This window comes from Brachyistius frenatus, unplaced genomic scaffold (assembly GCF_029030835.1).
Source record: "Brachyistius frenatus isolate BFR_SWC_R1_liver_20210118 unplaced genomic scaffold, ASM2903083v1 Contig_15, whole genome shotgun sequence".
NCBI lineage: Eukaryota > Metazoa > Chordata > Actinopteri > Embiotocidae > Brachyistius > Brachyistius frenatus.
The window spans coordinates 4,565,669-4,590,174 of NW_027210614.1; the positions used below are offsets into that span (position 1 = coordinate 4,565,669).

General features: G+C 37.7%; 1 protein-coding gene across 1 annotated transcript; it reads left to right on the plus strand.

Moving 5' to 3' along the window:
- Positions 1-234: 234 nt before the first annotated feature.
- On the plus strand, positions 235-24,453 carry chs1 (chitin synthase 1). The gene is made up of 35 exons (XM_069693667.1): positions 235-304; positions 473-552; positions 4,065-4,200; positions 4,953-5,138; positions 6,042-6,243; positions 7,697-7,857; positions 7,993-8,068; positions 8,590-8,708; positions 9,629-9,806; positions 10,375-10,468; positions 10,752-10,848; positions 10,971-11,092; positions 11,507-11,602; positions 12,033-12,197; positions 12,291-12,438; positions 13,005-13,070; positions 13,159-13,331; positions 13,524-13,582; positions 14,215-14,415; positions 14,523-14,691; positions 14,940-15,055; positions 15,745-15,924; positions 16,119-16,223; positions 16,310-16,427; positions 16,739-16,820; positions 16,929-17,158; positions 17,451-17,575; positions 17,782-17,863; positions 18,188-18,341; positions 18,582-18,686; positions 19,139-19,249; positions 19,362-19,499; positions 19,637-19,716; positions 20,050-20,116; positions 23,391-24,453. The coding sequence occupies exons 2-35, from the start codon at positions 506-508 to the stop codon at positions 23,463-23,465; spliced, it is 4,263 nt and encodes a 1,420-aa protein (XP_069549768.1). The 5' UTR covers positions 235-304; positions 473-505; the 3' UTR covers positions 23,466-24,453.
- The last annotated feature ends 53 nt before the right edge of the window (positions 24,454-24,506 follow it).

Genomic DNA, 24,506 nt, shown 5'->3' on the forward strand with positions numbered 1-24,506 from the left:
GGGCTGAACCTGGCTGTTTATATAAGTGTGTTTTTCATAAGCTGCTGATAAAACAGACAAACTGCCAGACCGATTGAAGGAGACCGACGTTCATTTATCGTAAAGACTTCAAAATTTAAGTAACACTCATGATTTGGCATTTAACATAATGTCGTTATACACTGGATAAGGGAAGCCTCTTTTTTAAAAGGCTTTCTGATATTTGAGTTTGAGTTGAACTGAGGGCCGAACGTCTTTGAGGAGTTACAAAGCGGGTGATTGAAGACAAAGATCTATTCAACGAGACAATTATCAATATATTAAGGTACAGTTTCTGTTTAAACATGACTTAATTAGGTATGATGTGGATTTAGTGTTTTCCATGATTTACCATAATTTAAAGAAAGCATTTTCTTTGTCCTGTATTTATGTTTCACTTTAAAATTACAAATCACGATGTTCGTAATAAAATGGAAAAAATTACCAATTTCAGGTCTGCGTTGAAGGAGCAGAGTAGACGAGCACGATGGAGGACTTGAAATACAGAGGGAAGAAAAGAGAAGGAAGGCACAGGTAAAAATTCATCCGAGTACATGTTGCCTCTTGAAGGTCATCTCGTTTCATTTTCTGCTTTATTGAAGGTGGTAACTAATGTTACAGATGTGAGATGGAGGATCATTTGTGACATGAGATGAATTTAAATATGTAAATCACATCTACATGAACGGCAGCCCACAAACCACACTTTGATCTTAATTAGCCCGCTCGATCAAATACACACAATGGAGGGAAAAAAGCTGTCTTGAAAACACTTTGTTTTTAAGCAGTAGAAAATCCGTCTTCCTCTCTGTGACCCATGCTGTCTTTGACAAAATTGTCTCTGTGCTGTGGAAGTATGATAGCTTGCTGTAGAAATAAACCGAGGATAAATTTATAAAGAATATATAAATATATATATATATATAAAGCTACTGATGTATTTATGTCCGTTTATAATTTTGTATTCCTATCTGTATTCGGATTTCACATTTGGGCAGTCTACATCAGAAGCTGTTGTAAACTATATAGATCATTTTCTGTGGCAAATTATTTCCTACTTCCATTTGTAATGCACTTATGCGACAGACTCAGACTTCAGCTTTTAAGTTTTAGTCTGTTGTCGAGTTTAGCACTACAATTTTTACTTGATCTCACCAATTTACTGGAAGTGACATGATTACAGTGAATTCATTTCCTCATTTGTGGTCAGCATATTTTTTTCTTTAAATAACAAAGCTACAAAGGTGAAATGTTTTATGGCATCGAGCTTTAGTCGTATCTTATTGGCTGTACTGAGAGTGAGACAGAAACACATTCAACACACGCATGCAGCTGAACTACAGGCAGCTATTCTATTTCCTGTCCATAGGCACACAATAATGTTCTATTATCCTCTTAATCATTGTTAAGGGGGTTCATTATTAGTGCGATACTGGTAATGGACATTTTTTTAAATTGTTCAACCCGTGAATTATCATCGGATATTACCAGGTTTCGAATTAGTATAACTTACAGTTTGAGGAAACAGTTCATATCTCTAGTACACTGCTGTGTGTCTTTTTATTGCCGTGGCCGATATCCTCCCTGCTGATACTGGCTGCGGTTTTAGCTGCAATTCAAAACAGAGAATCAGGTTGGTTCTGATTTCTATTAAAAAAAACACTTGACATTGTGTGTTACAGTTATTGTCTGTGACAAGACAACGTATCCTGGTGTATTTACATTTTGTAATTACACCGTATTGATTATTAAATAAAGTAAAAATTAAATCAATTTAATTTTATACTTCACTGAAAGTGTCGTAGCCCCTCTAAAATCAGGAGCTTTTCATGCTTAAGGATGTAATGACTTTAAATATGCCTCATTAAAAGAAAAAGAGTGCATCACATTCTCATCTCACATACACACCTTCTGTCAGCAAGTGCTCTGGCCATTCTGAACCACACCTGGACTCTTTTGATAGTTGCCATGGCAAAGTCTATAGCTCACAAAGCGTTATCAATCCAAGATAGAAAACCCCACACCCTGATAAATATTCTGGACTTGACATTAAATCAGCCAGCACAGGAGGGAGGGTAGAGAAACTGATAGACAGTTTGACGTCATCAATGTTTCACAGTGTCAGGAAATGCAGGTACAGAGGTGTGTTTAGTCCACAGGTCTGATGAGCTAAGAAGCCTATTCTGTAGCTGGATTTTCTTCAGAATCCAACCCCCTCCTCTCAAAAGCCATTTACTGTACCTGCTATGCTAAATTACAGAATATATATATATATATATATTTTGGTTATCAAAATACAGAAAAGCGCAAAAGGTAAATAAAGAAATGTTATGTGCACTGTGTTGGCACACAGCAAATTTCTGGAGTGAAATATCCTAAAGATAAACAAAGAGTTTGATTTTTGGAGTTTATCTTCCAAGTTAGACTCCAGCTTGGGTTCAGTGTTACTCTTTGGTGGGGTAATATTTTGGGGTTCATTCGCTGAGTGTTGAGGAGCACGATTCAACACTACTCCTGGTGTTGACTGCACAGCTTTGTTGCCGTATTAGCATTTCCCAGCATGCCTTAGTTATTTCTTTGTAACTTTTGAGAATAAAGCAACCAAATTAAATCTAAGTGATGGGCAGTTGTTTATTAATATTTCAATCAAGACATAATGATAAATAAAATGGGGTTATCATTTAAAACCATAAGTGTACAAGGTAGGAACGTAACATATCTTCCAATCACAGTCACATTAATACATTGGTTAGTTAGTAACTTCTTGCACAAAGTATTCATGCAGCATTAATTGTTGCACACTACATATAATCACACCGTGTAATTGTTAAATATACATTTCTGACAACTATGATGTTATCTTGTAGTTAGTCTTACCTGAAACCTTTGTAGTGATGAAATTTTAACTCTATGAATGTCAAATAATTCACTCTTTTAAGTGTTGACTGTTAACACTGTGAAAAAGTTCACATTCAAACAATTCGAGGTTAAAGTAAGATTTACTCTTCATGGGAGTCGAGTTTTAACTCCCAAAGAGTTCAAGGTTCAACTCCTGAAAAGTGTTAAAACTCAACTCCAAGAAAAGAGTTACCTTCACTCTGCTTGAGAGTGTATTTGATGGTCTTGCGTGTATAAGCAAAAAGAGTTGATTTGAACTCTCAGAGAGCTTATTCCAAAGATGTGAATTTGCTGTGCAGTTCCAGGAAGAGGCAGTGGGGCAAATTGTGTCGAACGAATCTGTACCCTGACCTCTTTGATGAAACATTGCTATGAGTTGCTTTTTATTGGCAGATAAAATAGGAATAGACATTTCCTACTTCCTGCAAACTTAACCACCATTATCTAATCATATAATGCATAAGCCAATCACTTGACTCATACAATAATAAACATCTGTATTTGGTGTTGTTGGCTTCCTTGTGACTTGGATGGACTGTGATCCCACTGATTTATGACATTTCCATATACAGTATCATGTCCTCTGGCACCTTTCCACCTATGATCAAATAAATGCAGTCATTACTCCTTTGATTTACATAAGAACAAACCGTTTAGTAAAGATTATTTTCATTTGTTTAGTAAAGAAATGTGTCCCAGCTACAGTGCAGCTTAGGATATTTTAAATATGAAAAAATGAGATCTTTGGTCAACAAGCCTCGTACTCAGGGCCACTGTTTCTAAATTAGTTTTCTGTACTGCAATTTCTTGTTATTTATCAGACATGTCTACAATAACAATATACTGCAACGCTCCACTAGCAGAGCAACAATAACACTGAATTAAGCTATTCTTGTTCTTGTTCGTGTTCAGGAAGCATCACAGCACAATGTTTTCTCACATGGATGCAAATTAAATCCTGTAATCAAAGGATATTTCAAACTCCAGCAGCAGCTCATAGATCATTAATTCTCACTCTCATTCTACCATCTTTCTTGTAGTTGACTGACGAGCTTTGTTGGCTTATAAGGCAGTTATTTCCACAGCTCATTATTAAAGTGTCAGTTTAATTTTGCTGCACTGATAGTAAACCAATGTATATGTCTCAGGGATACGTGGGATCCATTCCAGCTGAACCCCATCGGAGCCGAGAAGGAAAGTAAGAAAAGATGTTTCCAGCTCGCCCAGTACCTGGTGGCTGTTATTGTGGGGTTAGCAGTCTTGACCGCCGCTGTTATCGCAAAGGTAGGATTATCTATCCATCTGTAAATCTTTTATTTGGTACAAGGGTTGAGACAGGGTTGATTTGGAAGCTTCTTGCTAAATACCTTATAGTTGTAAGTGGGAACATAGAGTCTGCTCATTCTGTCACTCTTACAGTATCTACATCATTGTGTGTTGCGTTGTGAGTGACGCAGGAAATCCGATCTGAGCCACTATGGTGTCCGGACCGAGACTCATCTGGAGAAATCCGATTGGAATGGCATTTCAATGTGGTTTGGCTACAATTCGCAAAAAGGACATTTCATGTGTTTTTTTTCGCTCAGGATAAAAATCCAGAGATGACAGAAAGCAGATTTGGGCAGTCTAAACAAGGCCTAAATATCCCCATCTGTGATATCTATGTAATAACTTATTATTCTTCAACCCAAACAATAAGTTATTACATCACTCTTGGTTTGCAGTTCAGTGAGTAAAATAAAGCTTTGAGGTGTCCATAAAGGTCTTTTTCAGCAGGAGCTGGAAGCAGGGAGGGGCTGCCGGTAATTCCCAACCTCTTCTCTACTGACAGAAAAAAGAACTATTGTTGCACACAGGAGTAAACTGTAATTAAGGACAGGCAGGGTCTGTCCAAAATCTCAATCTAAAGAAAGAGAGAAATCTAACTGTACAACTGGTATCAAAAAGAGCAAATTTGAAGTTTACTTTTTGTATTCTGTTTCAACTGTCGAACTCCCTGGTTTTCTTTGCAATGTGTTGGTTGTCTGTCCATTCAGGGCTCTTTGTTGGTGTTGTCAACATTGTCCAGTCCGGATTCGATGCGCAGCAGAAAGGAACAGCAGTTCTACATGCTGATGCTGGTGTTCTGCCTGGTCTGCCCCAACTTCCTGGTGTTTCTGAAATCCCTGTGGCGGTGTACTTTCAACGGCTTTGTACAACCCAACATGAAGACCATGTCACTTGTACGTTCTTCTTAAGTACACTAATTCTTGATGTAAAATGCTTTTCATGCAATAATACTAATTAGGATGGTTAAAAGTGTAAATTTTAAATCCTTGTTTACAACCTGACATGGTAGCAATAACTGCAATTTGTAACCATAACTCTGGTCAGATTGATATTCTTTATGAAGGAGGCCATTGAAGATATATACTGTAAAACAGGTCCAGTCAAATACCCATAACGCTAAACCGACTTTTAAATAAATTTGTCAGAAGCCATTTTCAAAATAAAATTACAAATTGTATATTATAAAGTCATGTCCATTTCTCAGGACTTAATCACAGTATGCCTATGGCTTATATTTGTTTCTTCAATTTTACCTTCATATTTGAGTGTTTGAATGCTGACTCAGTAAATGTATCCACTATTTAGTACCTATAGAAATTCCACAATCACACAAAAACAGATTGTATTTCATAAAAAATAAACCCACTGATGTGAAAACAACTTCCAGTACTGGTGCAAAATGATGGTGGTTAGTAAGTCTTAAATCACAATTGAATATTCACTACTGAGTAAATTATTTAGTGTCTATTAAACAGTACAGAACAGTGAGTGATCCAGGGTGTGAGTTCAGAAACATTCTTCCTGTGGACATTCAACAAATCCAGGTGACAAAGGGAAAAGAGTCCAGTAGTTTCATTCCTTGATTATTGAGCCAGTCCAAGACAGAGAAGCATTCAGGAAATTTAAACAGTTAGTTGGCGCTACAAAATGTAATGCTACATAATTGGTGTCAATCTTTTTGGCCGCAGCTGTTTTATTTTAATTTGATTGGTTATAGTCAGAAGAACAAACCATTTTCACGGCAATTTAAATACTGTAGCAGAGTGGACATAATTGTGTCTTTGTGTCTTTTCCAGATCTGTCTCATTGAGTGTCTGGTGTCTTTTGGCACATCAGTTCTGGTGCTGGTTGTCATGCCGAAGTTTGATGTCTTGACTAATCTCTTCATCAGTGGAGGAGTCTGTATTGCGTCTGCAATTCTGCAGATAATATACAGACTACAGAGAGACACCTGGAAACTCGTGTTCCCAGTGTGCTCCCTCATTCTCACCAGTTTTGGTAACTCATTTTAATTTACTATCTATCTGGAGGACTGTTTTTGTTTCTTTTTACCATGGTACCATTATCACTGTAAACAACAATCACATCATGGACCTTACAAAATACTGCTACACTGCTCCATCAATAGCACATAAAATGTACCTTTTTTTTAAGCCTTAGTGAGCTTGTGGGACAACAAATAGGAGGTTTAATACTCATGTTGTCACATCTTTTCTACTCCTAAATTAGGTGCAAGAAGGAGGTGAAGCAGCTCCTTTCTCCTATAGTCCCTGCAGAATAACAAATGTCACACGGATTGTTTTTCCTCCGTTTCTCCCACTTATTTCGAACACATTTCAGTCCGTCAGGTTTTGACAGAACTGATGCGTCTATAATTATCAGTCAACTCTTTGCCTGTCTCACCATTGTTGATCTGTGCTTATCCAAGTCTGGTTCAGTAAATCTGCCCCTCTCATTAAGACAACCGTCACAAATGAATGTCGTAAGATTACTCGCTGTCAAAGACAACCCTGACATGTTTTGATGAGGCCATTCAAACCCAAACTGCATGTAGGTTACAAGTGGCAAGTTCAACGGTGAATAAGAACCCATCACCTACTCGCATTGTTTCGTCAACATCTTTGAATCCTGACAAACGTGCAGCAGCAGTGTAAATATAATCCAATGACAGAAGTTCGGCATTCATTTAAAGGGCTGGCTGCATTTGTGACAACCTGAGCAACAAAATACTATGGAGTGTCTCTTAGAAATTATGTTTATATAACACAAAATTGTTATACTGAGGTGGTGAATGTAATCGCTGGATGAATTAAGATCAGGAAATGTTTTCTGCATTGCATGAAGTGCTATTCTTGTGTACCACACCTGAGTCACGGGGAGGTTGTCCTGGTGCAGAACTCTCGAGTCCTATCTGTGCTTATATTGAGACAACAAAATCACTTTGGTTAAGATCAGGCAAAGTTAGTGTTTTCAGTTCAATGTAAATAAACACATTTTGTTTCACGTCACTTTTCCTTATTAAACCAGACCACAATCTTTCTCCGTCTTTAACCAAGTGATGCCGCTGCTTTAATATTGCCATTAGAAAATGAAAAATGCAGTAATCACTACAAAGTGGATATTATTCAAATTTTGGAAGAACAAGTTTTGTGACTTTCTAGATACTCACATTTAATCGAATTATCCTTAAAAAAATTTCCAAACATAGGCCTATTTTGTGTAGCTGCGTAAAGTATGTAATTTTGAGGAGACAGCGTTGATGACTGTAAAATTCCATTTCTTTTTCAGTCCACAGCTGAAGAATTAGAAGCAAATAATTGACATCTACTTCAATATTGCTTTATTACAGTAATGGCCTCGCATTTGAATTCACTGATATACCAAACAGAATTAGAGATGACATAATACCTCACTGACTGCTTAACTAACTAATTAACTGACTGACCAACAGGTTACTGCCTCTTGGTGATGGACCACTATGTCCGCATCTCGTCATTTGTGGTAAACCAGGAGAATGACCGCTATATCTACGTGGGAATTGGAGTATTGGCATCATTCCTCATCTCTTGTTGCTGGTGGGAAAACCCACTGCAAGCTACTAACCGCATGCAGGTATTTTTTTTTTCTCTCCTATGGTCGGGCTTAAACTGGACATTAAACACTGAATATTACTTGTATATTTATTGTGTATGAACATATTGACCTGACATGATCAGTGAGACTGCAATTTTGTCTTTTACCCCGCAGGACACGTTGAAAGAATTGGTTGGCTTCAGGGACTTTGTGTTTACCATCAGCAGTATTCTGAGGATAGTGGTGATAGGTAATTATTTGCCATCAATGTCTGTATCAAAGTCCAAAACTAAAAACTAAAAAACTAAAAAAAAACGTACTGACAGAACTCCACATGTTCTTGAAATGTGTTATTGACACATAGCATCACCGTGTTTTGCCCTGCTTTCATTGTCAAATTCTCATTTCCAACATTCACACTGGAGATCAAACAGATTTCTGAGATATCAGGGGTGCTGTTTGATTGCAACGGATGTTCTTTAGTCTTCAATTGTTGTTTTCTATTTTGCAAAGTTACACAATCAATTTATTTCACTATAAAAAAAAAGCTGAAGTTATTTTTATTCAATTAAAATCCACTGTGTTTCTTACCTGTTAAAACCAACACACTCAATTTTATGTTGACCTAATCAAGCATGTTCTTTTTTTAATGCTGTACATGTACTTGTGTATGATATATCTGTTTGATATCTTATTTATAGAGTACATTTGGAATTTGTACTATATCAGATTGTCTTTTCTACATGAGCCCCACATTTTCTTTTGTTACAGCTGTGGTCTACATGGTCTACCACGTGCTAATTGAGAAAAGTATCACCTGGTCAAACTTTAACCTGCAGAATGATGACTGGCAATTACTGCAAATAGGACTGGGGCTGTTTTTCTTACAGGTAGGTAAATGGAAGACAGAAAACAAAGGGACAGTGACAGACAGAAGCTATATAGATACTAACGCTACCGTGCATGTGTAAAAAAAACAACATGCATACAGTTTGACTCGAGGTTCTCTCTTCCTCGGTTTTCCATGCAGGATACTCTGTAAGAATTTGGGGCTCTTTGAAAGGTACTCTAAATCTAATTTGACCTTTTCTGCTGAGGGATTGCGACAAGTTTTTGCGCAACTAAAACAGAAGTGGCACCATCTAAACAAGCATGTTCGAGCTCTTGAAACATACTTCAAAACGTTACTGGAGGTGCAAAACAACTGCGGGAAGAAAACAAAAAAAAGTGTGCAATAAATGAACAGGGCCTGACTTATCGATGCAGGGGGACCACTGCAGTTGACAAAACTGTTCCGACTTTAATGCCAGGTATAAAATTTGTAACCGTTTTATTGGACACACTGATCTTTTTCCTTGACTCTTTTGATTATTTTCATAGCTCACAGCAGGTTCAGTGTAGATTAAAACAGGATATCTAATACCTATGAAGAACTTACTGAGATTTACCAAAACTACACCACACTAATTCTTTAAAAAAAAAAAAAAACACTAAAAAAAACACAGGTGTGATGAGTTTCTGATCACAGAGTTGCCAACTTCTGGCTCTTTATCCAGTGGCATACTTCCTCACATCTAACGTGGAAATATTTTCACACCTTCTTCGTTCAGAAGTGCACAGCATAGCTTTTGCACTCCATTGCTTTCCAGAAAAATTTGTCTTAAATAGTTCATCTTAATTAGTGAGACTTCCTGTAATTCAGATGAACTGCAGCAATTACCTACACAGCTAAACTGTTAAAATGAATTTTGTGTCTCTGACAATGAATTGCATTTGGCTGTTTAAATATCTCCCTTGTATCCTATCTCAGGCCTTCTGCTCAGCAGCCTGCCACTGGTTTGGAGTGGTGGCCTGTAAGATTCATGCTGTCAGGATGAGTTTTGCGCTGCCATTATGTTGCACAGGACCTGCGGTGCTCATCGTGGGACTGATACTTTTCATAACACAGGCACAACACCTGGAAGGCACACGGGGTGACACCATCATAGGTGAGCTTTCGTTTTTTAAACTTAATGTTGATAAATGTTTGCGCTTTATGTCACTTTACACAGCAGCTAAAGGGCTTTGTCTGGGGTTCACTTCATATTTTTTTAATTACAAGCTCCACTAGTTGCCAATGTAACTGCAATGACACCACAGCTGTGGGTGCACCCGCTCAGGCTTCGGTTCAAACCAGTGGCAATGTTTTACATAATGCATATCATTATATCATAATGCAGCTCAGCCCTTTCTCAATGGATCAGTGGGAACGTACGTTAGTCAGAAGTCATGCAAAATTGAAATAGCAGATGAGGCAAAATCAGTTCAGGAAAGAAATTCCCTCCATGACCCTTTAGGGGCACCGAATCATTCAGATGTACTTCTGCTTGAAGTAAATTAATAAGTTATTTCAACCATATACTCTAAGCTGAAATATCTTTGCACTTGCTCAATCATGTGGTGAATTGTGAGGAAATCTTTGGCTGAACGTTAGCTATAGAGACTCATGTCTTTGTCTATGTGAAAATGTTCATTTATTGCCAATATCCTAAACTGTTTAATATCCTTTTATTGCAGAGTTTTGCACAGGGTTGGACCACCTGAACAAGAATACAACTGGTTTGATCTTACTAGAGATCACCAGAAGCATTTGTCGTACTTCCCTCAACAGGTATGTTTTTGTGCTGATGGGTGTGTGAGAGAAATGTGCCACATTTTTGATTACTGCATTTCAACCGACACTCTCGCACCATCAGATCTAACCTTCGTATAGCTGCGTGTATGCGAGCAGTTGTGTTCCTTCCATTTTAAGCAGCCTTTAAAAGTGCATAATGTGACTAAAATGTCATACAAGTGTAAAATATCCTGGACATTAATTATTTGATGTATACACATCGATATACATCTTCCATCTTTGCATTCTGTGTTCAAAACATGTTTTGACCGATTGACAGCCACTACTTCCAATGGCCTTTTGGCATGCTGGCACTGGAGGGACTGTGCATGTGGGCAGGCTCCGTCACATGCACCTACTACGTATGGAAAATCAAGGTATACACGCACACACACACGCACGCGCACGCACACACACGCTTGAAGCATCCATTTTTGTAAATCCCAACAAATCAGACAAAAAGACATGCACCTAAATGCCTCTGTTCACAATGTATTAGGTCCAGCGTATAGAGAGAACCTCTCAGCTGTTTGTCCGTCGACTGTATGAATCTGCATTCATTGACCTGTCTCTACTACTCAACACCAAGATGAAAGTACCACGAGCACGAAACCAAGAGAGGTAAGAGGCATCTGAGAAGTGACTTTCCTTATTCATGTTTTATGCGATCAGATTTTAAACAAGGGTGATAATTGCATGCAGATGCAGTAAAAGCAAATTTTTTTGAATAGAAGAGACAAATGCTCCTTTCAAATATGTCCCGTAGAAGATATGACTTTGAAGTTTTGACATCACTAGCTGCTTGTTTCTCTATAGTGATGCACAAATATTTGCAATCAGAAACAAATAGGAAATTGACTTTTTTGCATCACAGTTTTGTTGTAGCTGCACGTTATTTTATGAAATCATTGCCACGATGGGGTTGTACCAGTGATGAGCCTCCATAACAGATGTTTCCTAAAATGTGCATGTTCGCAGCATGAGATATTTAAATATCACTCTCCCCTGACCTCTCTTCAACCTTCTCCTCCACAGCAATGATGAAATGCAGAACTGCGTGATCTATCTTTGTGCCACCATGTGGCATGAGACCTATGATGAGATGCTGAAGATTCTCACCTCCATGTTCAGGTTCGACACCGTCACCGCAGACACCAGGTGTACCCGTATCATATTCACGACAAGGACTTATTTCTCACCTCTTTAAAGAGCAACTTATAAGCATATTAAAATCTGGTCTGGGCTAACCTCCACTGGTTTAACTTCACACCAGGAGGGTGTCAGTACACGGTGACATCACTGTTGGGTGTGAATTCGGGCGCAACAGAGCTTACAAAACAAGACAAAGCTGTCTGATGTAATGTGATGCTTGAAAATATTGATCATGAACTAAAGGTCTATTAATTAGCATATGACTGAAGGTATTCAAGACTTAAAATGCTAAAATGCCAACTGCTTGGTCCTTTTTATTTCCTTCCTTTGACTGTTTTCACAAAAGAAGAAAATACTGAAATGAACAGGCTTTTTACAGTATTGCTGAAGTTATTTATTGTCGTTTCAGGTTGGACCGCTATCGAGGGGATTCAAATCAGACACACAAGGACTGTTTTGACTTTGAGTGTCACATTTATGTAGACGATGCCTTCATGACCGAGAAGGACACAGGGAAGCGGCTGGTTAATTCTTACGTTAATGACTTGGTCCAAGTTGTCATAGAGGTTTATAGGTGAGATTATCAATCTATTTAATACCCGTCTATACATCCTCTTATCTATACATCTCTCGTTCTAACCAACCATCTACCCATCCTTCCACTCAGGGTGTTTACCAACAAAGAGCCAGATGATGTGTCAATCACCGATATGCCCTACGGTGGCAGGTTGATGTTTGTCTTGCCAGAAGGCAACATGCTCTATATTCACCTAAAAGACAAAAGTCTCATCAGAAACAAAAAAAGATGGTCCCAGGTAAGGAGAAGCAGTGTTGTTTTAGGTGTCTATATTCTCGTATACATGCACGGAAATCCTAAAGGTGCTAAAAAAAAACAATCTGCAAGTCCCCTGATGTAATCTACAGACTTGCCCAGTTGTCTTTATCATGCAAAAGTAACTGAATGCTCCATCACATTTTCACAGAGTTCAGGAAATTGGCTTTAAATTCCTTCTTTTATCCAAAAGCCAAAGATTCTCCATTTCCTATTATATACAGAATGACAGAGAAAAGAAGCTTTTTGGACTAAAAATTACTTTAATTCATAGAAACAGCTGAAACAGTTAGTCTAAGTATTGCAAAAAGAAGAACTTTTGCTTTTGCTCTATTAAATACTCTAAATGAATAGACTTGTGCATAATGATAATGAGCTTAGATATAAATATATTCTCTATTTTCCATCTATGATGGCGACTTTAAATACTGTGTTTTCATTATGTCTATCAAGTGGCTTCTATCAGACAAATACTCTATTTAGATTGTATGCATGTCTTTGACAGATGTTCTTGGATTTTCACACAAAATTTCTGTATTTGCCTTTCAGATAATGTACATGTACTATCTGCTTGGCTGGAAGGGCTACATTGTCAAGAACCCTCAGAAGATCCCAGTAAGACTTTTCTGCATCAAATGTGTACATGGCAACGAATATAACATAATAAACCATGTCAAATATCTATCCAATTTTTTTTTCCTAGAACATGAATAACCCCAGAGCAAGTTTGATCTCAATGGATGGTGAGATTTTCTTGCTCCCTCAAGAAAACAGCGACAACAAAAGAAAGTTCATCTCGGATGAAAACACGTACATTCTGGCTCTGGACGGAGACACTGACTTCCAACCTAAAGCTGTGATTCTACTTGTGGACAGGTCAGTGACAGACGAATCAACCAACTGATTTTTCATCATTGCTCAGGATTGAAACCATCATTTGACACCTTAAATTGCTGATACTGCGGGTGAACAGGAAATGCTTTAGTTAGTTTTGTCACTTAGTTTTATCACTGAGCAATTATGGAAATACTTTTAAACATTGTAATGTATATATATTTTGATTGACAGGTTGAGGATGTATGAAAATGTAGGTGCAGCATGTGGTAGAATCCATCCGACTGGTATGGGTGAGTAGATTTTCTTTTCTTAAACGGTATACTCGTCTCTACTTTTTGGGTTTGTCCTCTGACACACACACACAGCCAGAGATGTATCATTGAAAATAGATTCAAATAAATCAACACAAGGCAGTAACTACAGACAGCCTTATGATAAAACCGTTTTAGAAGCAATTTTGACGAAGATGCCGAGTTTGAAAGTCTTATGTTCACGGCCTTAAATAGTTTACAATATTGTAAATCATGGGATGAATGATTGTAACACCATAAATTCCATCCATACCTTAAAATTATTATTGATGGTCTATACGCGAGTCAGTTGATTTCTCAACTGGGAACGAAATTGCACTGCAAAATTATAAATTATTACAAGTATGAATCTTTCTTTCTGGATGTAGTTTGAATCCCTCTAATATGGCATTCAAAAATAGTCAGATGGCTTTCAGAGAGCTTATGACGCTGTGCCTGTGAAGCACTGGTCCTGTCCAGCATACACAATGTGCTGCATGCTGGGATAGACTCCAGCATCCACACTGCTCAAGATACAGTTCTTTCTTCCTCTGACCTCCTTTTGTTTTCTCTTTTTCTACCACAATATACTCTGCAACGTTCTCTTCTCACTATCCTGTCTGGCGTGCCAGGTCCCATGGTGTGGTACCAGAAGTTTGAGTACGCAGTGGGCCACTGGCTACAGAAAACAGCAGAGCATGTGTTTGGCTCTGTGCTGTGCAGTCCAGGATGTTTCAGTCTGTTTCGAGGGTCTGCCTTAATGGATGACAATGTTTTGAAGAGATACACAACAACTGCAAGTAGAGCTCAGGAATATGTGCAATATGACCAGGGTTGGTACTCAGTCCAGCAACCATTTTGTATATCTTTATTTCTTTTGACTGTTTCTGTCCATTTCTGATGTGTCTTTTTGGTCTCGTACGCACACGCACTTTTCCAGGGGAGGATCGTTGGCTATGTACTTTATTACTGCAGCAAGGGTGGCGTGTCGAGTACAATGCTGCGTCAGACGCCTACACCAACTCACCACAGGAATTCAAAGAGTTTTACAACCAGAGGAGACGATGGGGACCATCTACGCTGGCAAACACGCTGGACCTTCTTCACAGGTTAGTGTCTTTCATTACTGATACTGGTGGTGCATGGCCATCACTTTTTACTTCCGTCATTAAATAAAACATTAAAATTTGATTTCTATTTTAGTCCTTTTTTATTTTTTTTGGTTTGGTTTTGGATACTAATTTATAGGGTTTCCAACTCATATCTACAGCGTAAACTTTGACAATCAGCTATAAATACTACAACATTTATATTGTATTCATACTAACTCTTATGGTGTTTGGGACTTAAATCGCAGTGGTCTAGAAACAGTGAAGAGAAACTCCTCCATCTCCAGGCTTTACATCTTCTACCAGATGTTCACTGTTGGATCCTCCATCCTGGGACCGGCCTCTGTGACTCTCATGATAGCAGGTAGGTTTAGATCTAGTTTACTTCTCTGCTAGCACCTTCTTATTATGGTCTGTCATGGATTGAACCAGGTCTAACATTTTCTTGATCTACCATCATGTCACTGCTTCGCTCGTCCTCAAAACTGTTTCCCTTCATTATACTTACAAGTCAGTGAGGGTTGAATTCAGAAACTTTGCGAATGGAAACCACAATTTGTGATATTTTATCTTTAAGTCAAAAGAAATGCTCAATAAATTTGCTGATCTTTAGTATAGTGAATCCAGAGGATTTCCTAACAAACCTGGGACTTACTTTACATTACAACCATGTTGGGTTGAATCAAAGAACCAAATATCAATTCTGCAAAGTGGGCTTCAGGTGAATTTGATTGACTTGTAAACATGAATTCTGGGAGCAGTCACATTGTAAGATTTTGGCCATCAATCTATGACTTGAATTTTCATGGTGGTAGAGATTTTTCACAAAAGTTACTTGTCACCAGTTCCATAGGAGAGAATGGGCGAGCATCAGTTTTCATAACACATACATGCCCAAACCCAAGACAGACTTTGTAATAACCTGTAATGGTGACAACTTGGAAATCTACTTTGCCCTGCAGATCTGTATTAATAATCTTTCTGTATTGATAACTTCCTCCAACTACATTTGTTATTCAGCCCTCTCTCTTCCTCTGTCTCTCGTCTTTGCAGGTGCCTTCCAGTTTGTCTTCAAACTCACTGGTACACTTTCCATCATAATAGCGAGCATTCCTCCCGTGTTCTACATCATAATCTGTTTTATGACCAAGTCAAATACCCAAATAACCATTGCTGCCATTATGAGCGTCCTGTATGCTTTCCTCATGACCGCATCCTTCTTTTCCATTATTGGTGAGGAAAATCTTATTTTGACTTCATATTACCGTTTGTCAATTTTTTTGGGTGTTTAAAATTCACATACACACTAGAGATTAATTAATTAATTAATTAAGATTAATAAACAGTCAGTTAGTTGAAGGTGAAGCAATTATCAAATAGTATTTTTGCTTGAAATGCCTAATACACACATTGCATTCCTCTTTTAGGTGACATGGTGATTCAGGGCACCTTCATAACCCCCACTGGCTTGTTTTTGGTTGCTATGACAATCATGTACCTGGTGACAGCTATGCTACACCCAGAGGAGTTTGGTATGATTATATTATTGTAAACATTATGTTGGTAGCTTTATGTTGTGTCAAATTGGTAATAATGCCATGTTATTTTTCTCCCCCAGGGATGATTATCTATGGTCTGATGTATTTCATCTGTATCCCCAGTGGATATCTCCTGCTGACCATCTACTCACTGGTTAACATGCACAATGTGTCCTGGGGCACAAGGGAATCCAACAAGTAATGCAATTATTATTAGAACAAGGAGTACAACTTTAATCTACAAGCAATTATTTTCATTATTAATTTATCAATAATTTATTAACCCATCAATTCATCCATTACTTGCTGCTTATCTGACAATAAACCACTTGGTGTTAAAATATGATATTTCACTTGTCCAACAGAAAATACCACAAACAGCAGAGAATTTGTTTCTTTCTATTCATGCCAATCTACATACCCAATAATCGCTCGCCATGTCTCTTCGTATTTGAATGTGTGGATGTTTTTTTTTTATATAACTTTTCATCCTGCTGTCTGTCTGTCAGGGTCGATGGAGAAGCGAAGAAAAAACATAATATGCTGTGTGACCGAAACTGCAAACTCTGCTGCTGGGACATGAAGATACAGGTACCGTTACCAGACACCTACTGACGTGCTTTTCAGTGGGTGGGTGGGTGGATGGATGGATGGATGGATGGATGGATGGATGGCTTAACGAACTCTGTTGCTTTACAGATAACCCAGGAAACGGAGAATCTGATAATTCAACAGATCACAGGTCAGCCTCAAGCCCCTCCCCTTACAACCTCCATTAATGAAATACCACTGCAGGTAACCTCAAAGCCAGAGGCCCAAACCAAAGACGACACCAAAAGACATGAGGTTGTGGAAGAAGTTAAAAAACCTGCAGCTAACAAAGCAAAAGAGAAGTCGGCCTACGGCAGCGATGCTGCTTCCACTAGCAGGTATTTATTCTGCTTTTCATTCCTCTCTTGGTCCTGAATCTATAAGGTCACAAACTATTCTCATTAATCCATGAGATATCATTAAGTCAATAATCAATACATGTTACTTATGTTGACACAAACTCACTTGAAATAGTAAAAAAAAAAAAAAATTGTACATTACAGTTAAATTTCCAACCTAAGGACACTCAGTTTTTCCTTGGACTGTCACTATTCGTGTGTAAGAACAAAAACATATATGCTGGAATGATTAAATTCATACAACCGAAAATTCACAAAATTGTGTGTGCAGTTATGACAGTGTTGGAAAAAAGAGTCTAACACTGACTACATCCGACGGAGAATATGACCATGACGAGGATGATGATGACTTCATGATGAATGATTTAGAGGAAACAGAGGAGGTTCCTGTCGGTGGTAAGAAGCACTTCAACTGTGTATTTGTCCTGAATATTGCATACTGTAATTCATACAATACATTATGTAGAACACCGTATGCATTAGTGTATAGCAGCTGTAGTTAAGTTGTGTGTGTGTGTGTGTGTGTGTGTGTGTGTGTGTGTGTGTGTGTGTGTGTGTGTGTGTGTGTGTGTGTGTGTGTGTGTGTGTGTGTGTGTGTGTAGCCTGGGTGGAACCAGTGAAAGAGGAGTTTTTGAAGAAGCTGACTTATGCCAACATGAAGAGAAATCTACAAGAACAAATAAGGTAGATCATTTATGTTCTTAATTTCCAGGTTTTTGACACAATATCCACAAAAACGTTGGCAGTTTTGAAGACTAGGCTGTATCTATTTCTATACATGGACAAATTTAAGACTTATATCCAACATTTGAATCGTTACCTGGTAAAGAAACACTATTATTTCATACATGTGCATGCGGGTTGTTGAATCGTTGGGAAGTGTACAAGAAATGATTGGAACAAACTTTACGTGTGGATCCATTGTGCATTTGTAGTGTCGTAGGTCAATCGGGAGAGTTGCAATTGTACAATTGCAGTTATTTGTTCTTGTGCTTTTCTTCTCCTCAGATACGCACTCCGTAACAAAGATCAGGACGATGTGTGCGAGGACTTGGTCCTGATGTTAACGGACACACTGAATAGCGAGCTCAGTGTGGTGGGGCCCGAAGACATTCTGACGGATATTCAGCTGGAGGAGCTACGATACGCACTGGCAAAGCAGGTGATTAATGAGTTGCTTAAAATACAATAACGATGTGTTGTTCTTAAAACAGTATGGGATGAATATAAAAGCTGTGGTTCAGATATTTTAATTTTCCTTAACAGTGTTGCCTCATAATTTAGTATGACGAAATCAAAATGCATGTATTACATAAAGAATATTATCTTATCAAAAATGAAACTTCTGCTGCAGAATAGGAATAACTGAATCCGTGACTGATTGCCTTTCTCCGTCTCTCAGGCTCGACAGACTCTTAAGACCGCTAAAATGATGAAATTGGAGAAGAGAGTGAAGAGAGCCATTGAGAAAACACTCACCGCCCCGCAAGTGCAAAAACTAGAGGATGTAAGATGCTGATTCAGCCCCTGCGTCTGTGAGAAGCCAATAAAAGTACAACAACTAGCAGGGACGTGTCAGTTGTCCAGCTGAAAATCTATTTTTCTGTATTAATAAACAAATAGAAGCTTAAATAGGTCATTAAGAAGTCTTGCTACAACAATCAGAGGATAATGTTACAAAGTCAGTTTCTACACAGCGTGGATGTAAATGTTTTTCAGGTCTTAGCTTTACTTTCCAATAATCATGTTAATTATAGTATCCACAAAAAAAAAAAATTCAGAAAACTTATTTCATGATCATATTAGTGATGAAAGCAGGTATATGAAAATGTATATTTTAAAAAATAAATCAATAAAAATGGTGCCATTAATTTGAACAAGTGACCAATTCAGTTCCACTTTTGTCTCAAAACCTAAAAAAAAAAATGTGCGTGTCTTTGTATCCGTGTGTGCGCTCAGGGTGAACATGACTTCTGGAACAAGTTACTCGACCGCTACTTGAAACCAATCATTGACACTAAGGCACATCAGGACGAGGTCACCAGAGAACTCAAGTCACTGCGCAACAAGGTCAGAAACTTCATTCACAGTCTCTGTTGACTGGACATTCAAATACTGGCAGTGAATAGTGTATCTAAAACATATATTCTCTTCAATTGATAATTCTCTTCCCTCCCCACAGGGAGTCTTCCTGTATTTCATCATCAACGTGCTGTGGGTGGTAGCGACCTTCTTCCTGCAGGCCATTGGAAATGATGTCCTCAGCATCGAGATCCCAAAGTACTTTCCAAATGGAACAGATACTGGAGATGTCCTCAAGGTCGGGACATACAACACACAGACTGTGTGCTGCTGAGACGGGGATATAGATAGAAGGACTGGGACGTCCTGTCTGTGTCAGTACCACTGCAACTCCAACCAAAACTAATTCTGTTTACTGTCATTTGGTTTTAACAGGTGGAGCCTCTCAGTTTGATGTTCCTGTTTTCTTTTGCCATTCTTCTCCTGATCCAGTTTCTGGCCATGTTATACCACAGGTACACGCACACGTTGAATTCACATCACTTCGCAATCAGTTTTTACTTTTGTGCAGCCGTGAAATCAGGCCATATTTGACAAATTCACTGACAACTAAGCAGAGCAATTTCATAATTTTTCCAATAATGCAGGTTTGATTCAATGACAAAGAAATATAATCAAAGTTTATATACTGGCGCTAAACACGAAAGGTTTTGATTAATAAATTAATGTCTTTATGAAGCGTTATAATAACATACCCCATTGTTCTTAGCACTAGCATCTATCCATTTCTTCTTTACCGCCCGTATTTCCTACACACGCTTTTCATCTTTGTGCCTCTCTGTTTGCAGGATCTACACTCTGATCCACGTCGTGTCCTATCGCAGCACAGAAAAAGACTATAGAGAGAAAGAAGAGGTAAGTAACAACACTCAAGAACTCACAAACACAAATAATCAAGGGACTTGATTGTGTTCAGGCGTTACGCTACTTGAGCCCGTCAACATCACAAGCTGCCAACTAACCGGGCGCCACTAAAACAGAGAATGAGAAGCATAACTACACAAATCCAAAATGTACTATCAAAACCCCCACAATACAATGACAGCTACTCCACACATGATGACACTACACACTAAAGTGGCTTTCACATCAGCTGGTAGTATCCGAAACCTCACCAAAGAAAAGTATGCTGTAGTCCCAATAGAACATGCATTTAAATGCATTTGTAGGTAATAGTACAGAGGAGGTTTAATGACATTTAAACATGACAAAAAATGTAGAGCACCATAATGGTATTCAAAAATAAAACATAAAGAATATACTGTAAAAGCTTGTAGACAAAATTAACCTTACTGAGGGTTTTATTCCAGTCGTAGACAAGAATATTTTCACATTTTCATACATTGCTTCTTCTTTTTTTTTTTTTAAATAGTTTATGCGACTACGGTCTATTCTTGAAAAGTATATTTTTCCAGCGCCTGGTATTAACACGGTGCTACAGCCAACAGATGGCGATAATGCAACTAAAAGTTGTCTGACAATCCCCATTAAACAACAAAAGAAGAGAAACACCACATTAATTTAAGGCTGCTGTAAAATCTGTGGCGCTGTGAGATTAGATGTTACTGTAATAATAAACATGCAAAAACTACAACAGCCATCAAAAAGGTTTGCGTGGAACTCTTTCATAAAGATAAACTGGCAGGTAAAGCTATCACATCATGCATCTACCACAGGACCAGGACCTGAGGCCGCTCTCTAATTGGTTGCTTCAGAGTTTGTTTTTAAAGCTATTTACTCATAACACATCACAAGTGAAATGAAAAGAGAAGATGAAAAAAACAAAAAAAACTGAGTGACAGTAAAAAAAAAAACTTTGGAAACCCAAACTATAATAACACATTCACAGTTGAATTCAACTAAACCAATTATTGGCACTATAATCAGACTGCATATTCAGTAAGTGAAGGTATCAATACAGCAATGTAAAAAATACTCCTGCCTGAAGAATCCTACTTCAGCAAATTTAAGTATCAAACTAAAACTATTGGTTTGGTCCCTCTGATACATTATTGTGTACATCATTCGATTTTTAATCATTAAAACTATTTTATATCCGGGGACAGCAGACGAATCTGAAGGGGTCATCAGATGATTACTGGCAGAGGAAAGAGGAGAAAACAAAGTTCCGATTCACAAATCGTTTTCCCAATCTTTGATGTTTGACATATTGTGTAATTTAAACATTTATTGAAATGAAACAATGCGGGAAACTATTTGGTGAGGCTGTTAACTCAGAGACATCTAAAATGTGACTTAGACTACACTCTAGTTTTAGTAAACTGTCACTGATTTAATCCTTAACAGTGGATTATATATTAAAAGCTTGTTACATTATCAATTGTGTCAAAAACTTTATCTTCAAAGTAAGTCAAGCTGTGAGATGCAGTGAAGCAGAAAGTAGGTACAATATTTCCATCTCAAATGAAGTTAAAAGTATAGAGTAGCTTTAAATGGAAATGTTAAAAGTAAAAGTACAAGGAACTAAAAATTGCATTGAAGTACAGTACTTGAGTAAATGCACTTAGTGACTTTCCACCACTGAAACAGATCACGTCGCTTGTTTTCCTACTGTACTTACTGTCTGGTATATTTGGATGTCCACGTCTTCCCAGCCATGTGTTCCGGCTTCGTCCTCTCTGGCGCGGGTTGAGTACGGAGTAGCCCGGCCTCTCTTCACTTCCTCCCCTAGTTGGATTTTCACGAGCTAAAAAAAGCACGTTTGAAAACTCGCTGACAACCCAGTTTGACTCATTGCAGCGACTGTGCGCAACTTCTAGAGTTTAATTAGGCCGAAAAGGACCACGGTAGCTTTCTTTCACTATTTGTACCCGAGTCCTGACCCGCTTACTCTGTTTTCCAGTTTGCTAATTAAGGGAGGACAGCCTCACCTGCGTTAACTCGGTGGATTGCCTCCGTAAGGCCGCAATACCATCTGTCACCGCAACCTTGGGGGCGCTGTTTAATTTATTTCAAGAAACAATTGAGATTTGAGGCTGGAAACAGAGAACAAGTCAGTGAAGGACTGACACAAGTTAATGACACTACATTTCAAAAATACTGAAGATTGATAGAATTACTTAATTAATCAGAAATTGCAGTGGTACACCAACCAAATCAAATAGATAACAAAAACAACAAAAAGGTCAACGATTGAGCTTGATAGTAAACAAACCATGAAAAACATAAAATATTCATGAATTTAAATATCCATACGGAAATTGAAATTTAGGCCTTCTTGTAAAATATTCAAAGATTTTACATCTTTGGGCCTCAGACATGTTGTTTATAAGATTATCATTATTGTTATTATTTTTTAGGTATTTATCAGATGACAGTAGGGGAAAAGCACTTAACACTAAAAAAAAACTAGAAATAAAATGGTGTAGAATTATAAATTTAAAAATTCCTACATAAAGTACAAGTACGTCAAAATTGAACCTACGTATGCTACTATACTTCAGTAAATGTACTTTAGTACTTTCCACCACCAGCACACGAGTGCAAAATACAATCGAAAGAGTGTGAAATGTACAGTGAATCCCTCAAGTGCTCAACTCTACGCAATGCAGGCATCTATAACAGTCCGTTTAAGTGACTGATGACCAAGTGCAGATGAAAACCAACCACAACAGTCTTGGCTTTGATAAAGAAATTAGTGCAGACAGCCTTAAAACTGTTTGAAATACGTTTCCAGTGAATACCGAAGTCCTTGTAAAGAAGTTTGTTTTAACTGTCACTCAAAGAGGCAAGGCAGCTTTCAAAAGATTTTGACTCATTATTTTATCTAAGTATTCTAAGTTTCAAAACGTGTGCTAATTAGAAAAAAAAAAAGTAGGATGCAACAAACATGCTAACTAAACTTTTAAAGCCAGATACTCATTTGTCCGGTTAAAAGTGTAGAAACTTAATTTCATTATTAATTTTTTTTTATTTCATTTTCTTGGTGTGTTACTTGCAGATGTTCAAACTGTGTGTGTTTTATTGTTGTTGTTTGTGTTGTTCCTCTAATTATAAAAGTTGATAAAGAGATGTTTAAACAGAAAAGTAGAAACTATTAAGTTAGAAAAGGTTTGTTGACTTACTTGTCAAACCAAAGATGTTTTTTCTGTGTCCTTGTCATCTATAGGACGACGACGAGGAGGGCTTCGTTCTGGAGAACCAAATTACCAATGGATTTGTCTTTAACAATGATGATCAGTAGTCAGTAACAACCAGCTGCAACGAGAAAAAAACACCACCAGCCCACACTGACATCATCCAAGGCAATAAATCAGCAGGTTTCTTACCATTGAGGCCTGTTAACTCCACTGAGTGTTGACTTTTTCCAGCTTTTATAATGGATTCAAAACTCTACATTTTGATTATGATTATACCGCACAGAGGGCAAACTGTCAAAGAGAGTCTGTGTCGACAAGCCATGCCTTTAACTTGCGATCACTTCAAATAATTTACTCTTCATCTATTCTGCAGCAGCCACTTTGCCTCACAGCCACTGACTTTTTGTGTAATCCATCTGGGGAGGCAAAATGGCACAAAGGAAATCACTTATAACAGATCTAGTAAGGTTTGTTTGCCAATGCAAAGTAAGGAGTTATTCAGATGTGAATGTGGGTTTTAACACAACATGATCACAAGAAAGTGTGTTTTAATGATCAAGTGTTTTATTTGAATGTATTAGTTCTTAAGATTTGTATTTATCATTTGAAGTATAGTTGATTGTATCCGGCCCAGAGTGAATGTCCTTATTGTAGTGGGCACTTTAAGTTATGCAGACCATGTATATTGCAACGTACAATGATTTAAGAGGTTTAAAAAAAATAATAATAATAAATTTAAAAAAAAAAGTTTACTGAAACATCTGTCTGGTGAGTATTGTTTTTGGCACAAGTGTCTGCATTATAATGAATAAAATGAATCACAATAATGGGCTGGATAGAGAGGAAATCAAAGCATTGTTGAAGAAAAGTGTCAATCCAAACTCCTTGCTAGTGTAATAATACTTGAATATGCTCACAGTTCTTCATAGATTTTAAAATGCAAAATTTCCACAAAATATTTTAAGAACTTCATATATTTTATGTTCTGGTGTAATTTAGACTAATGTGCTGCCTTTTTTTAATATCATGTTAAAATGTTATCAGTGTAATTTGACAGAAATAGGCTTTTGTGTCCTGTATTGAAATGTCCATAATGGCTCATAATTATAGGTTCATTCTCATGTTCTGATCAAACCAACATTTCT

Bases quoted from the DNA above. Each gene is read 5' to 3' on its own strand.
- chs1 (XM_069693667.1), top strand. From the start codon at position 506: ATGGAGGACTTGAAATACAGAGGGAAGAAAAGAGAAGGAAGGCACAG. The intron at 9,807-10,374 runs GTGAGCTTTCGT...CTTTTATTGCAG, and splicing joins ACGGGGTGACACCATCATAG to AGTTTTGCACAGGGTTGGAC. The intron at 12,198-12,290 runs GTGAGATTATCA...CCTTCCACTCAG, and splicing joins GTTGTCATAGAGGTTTATAG to GGTGTTTACCAACAAAGAGC.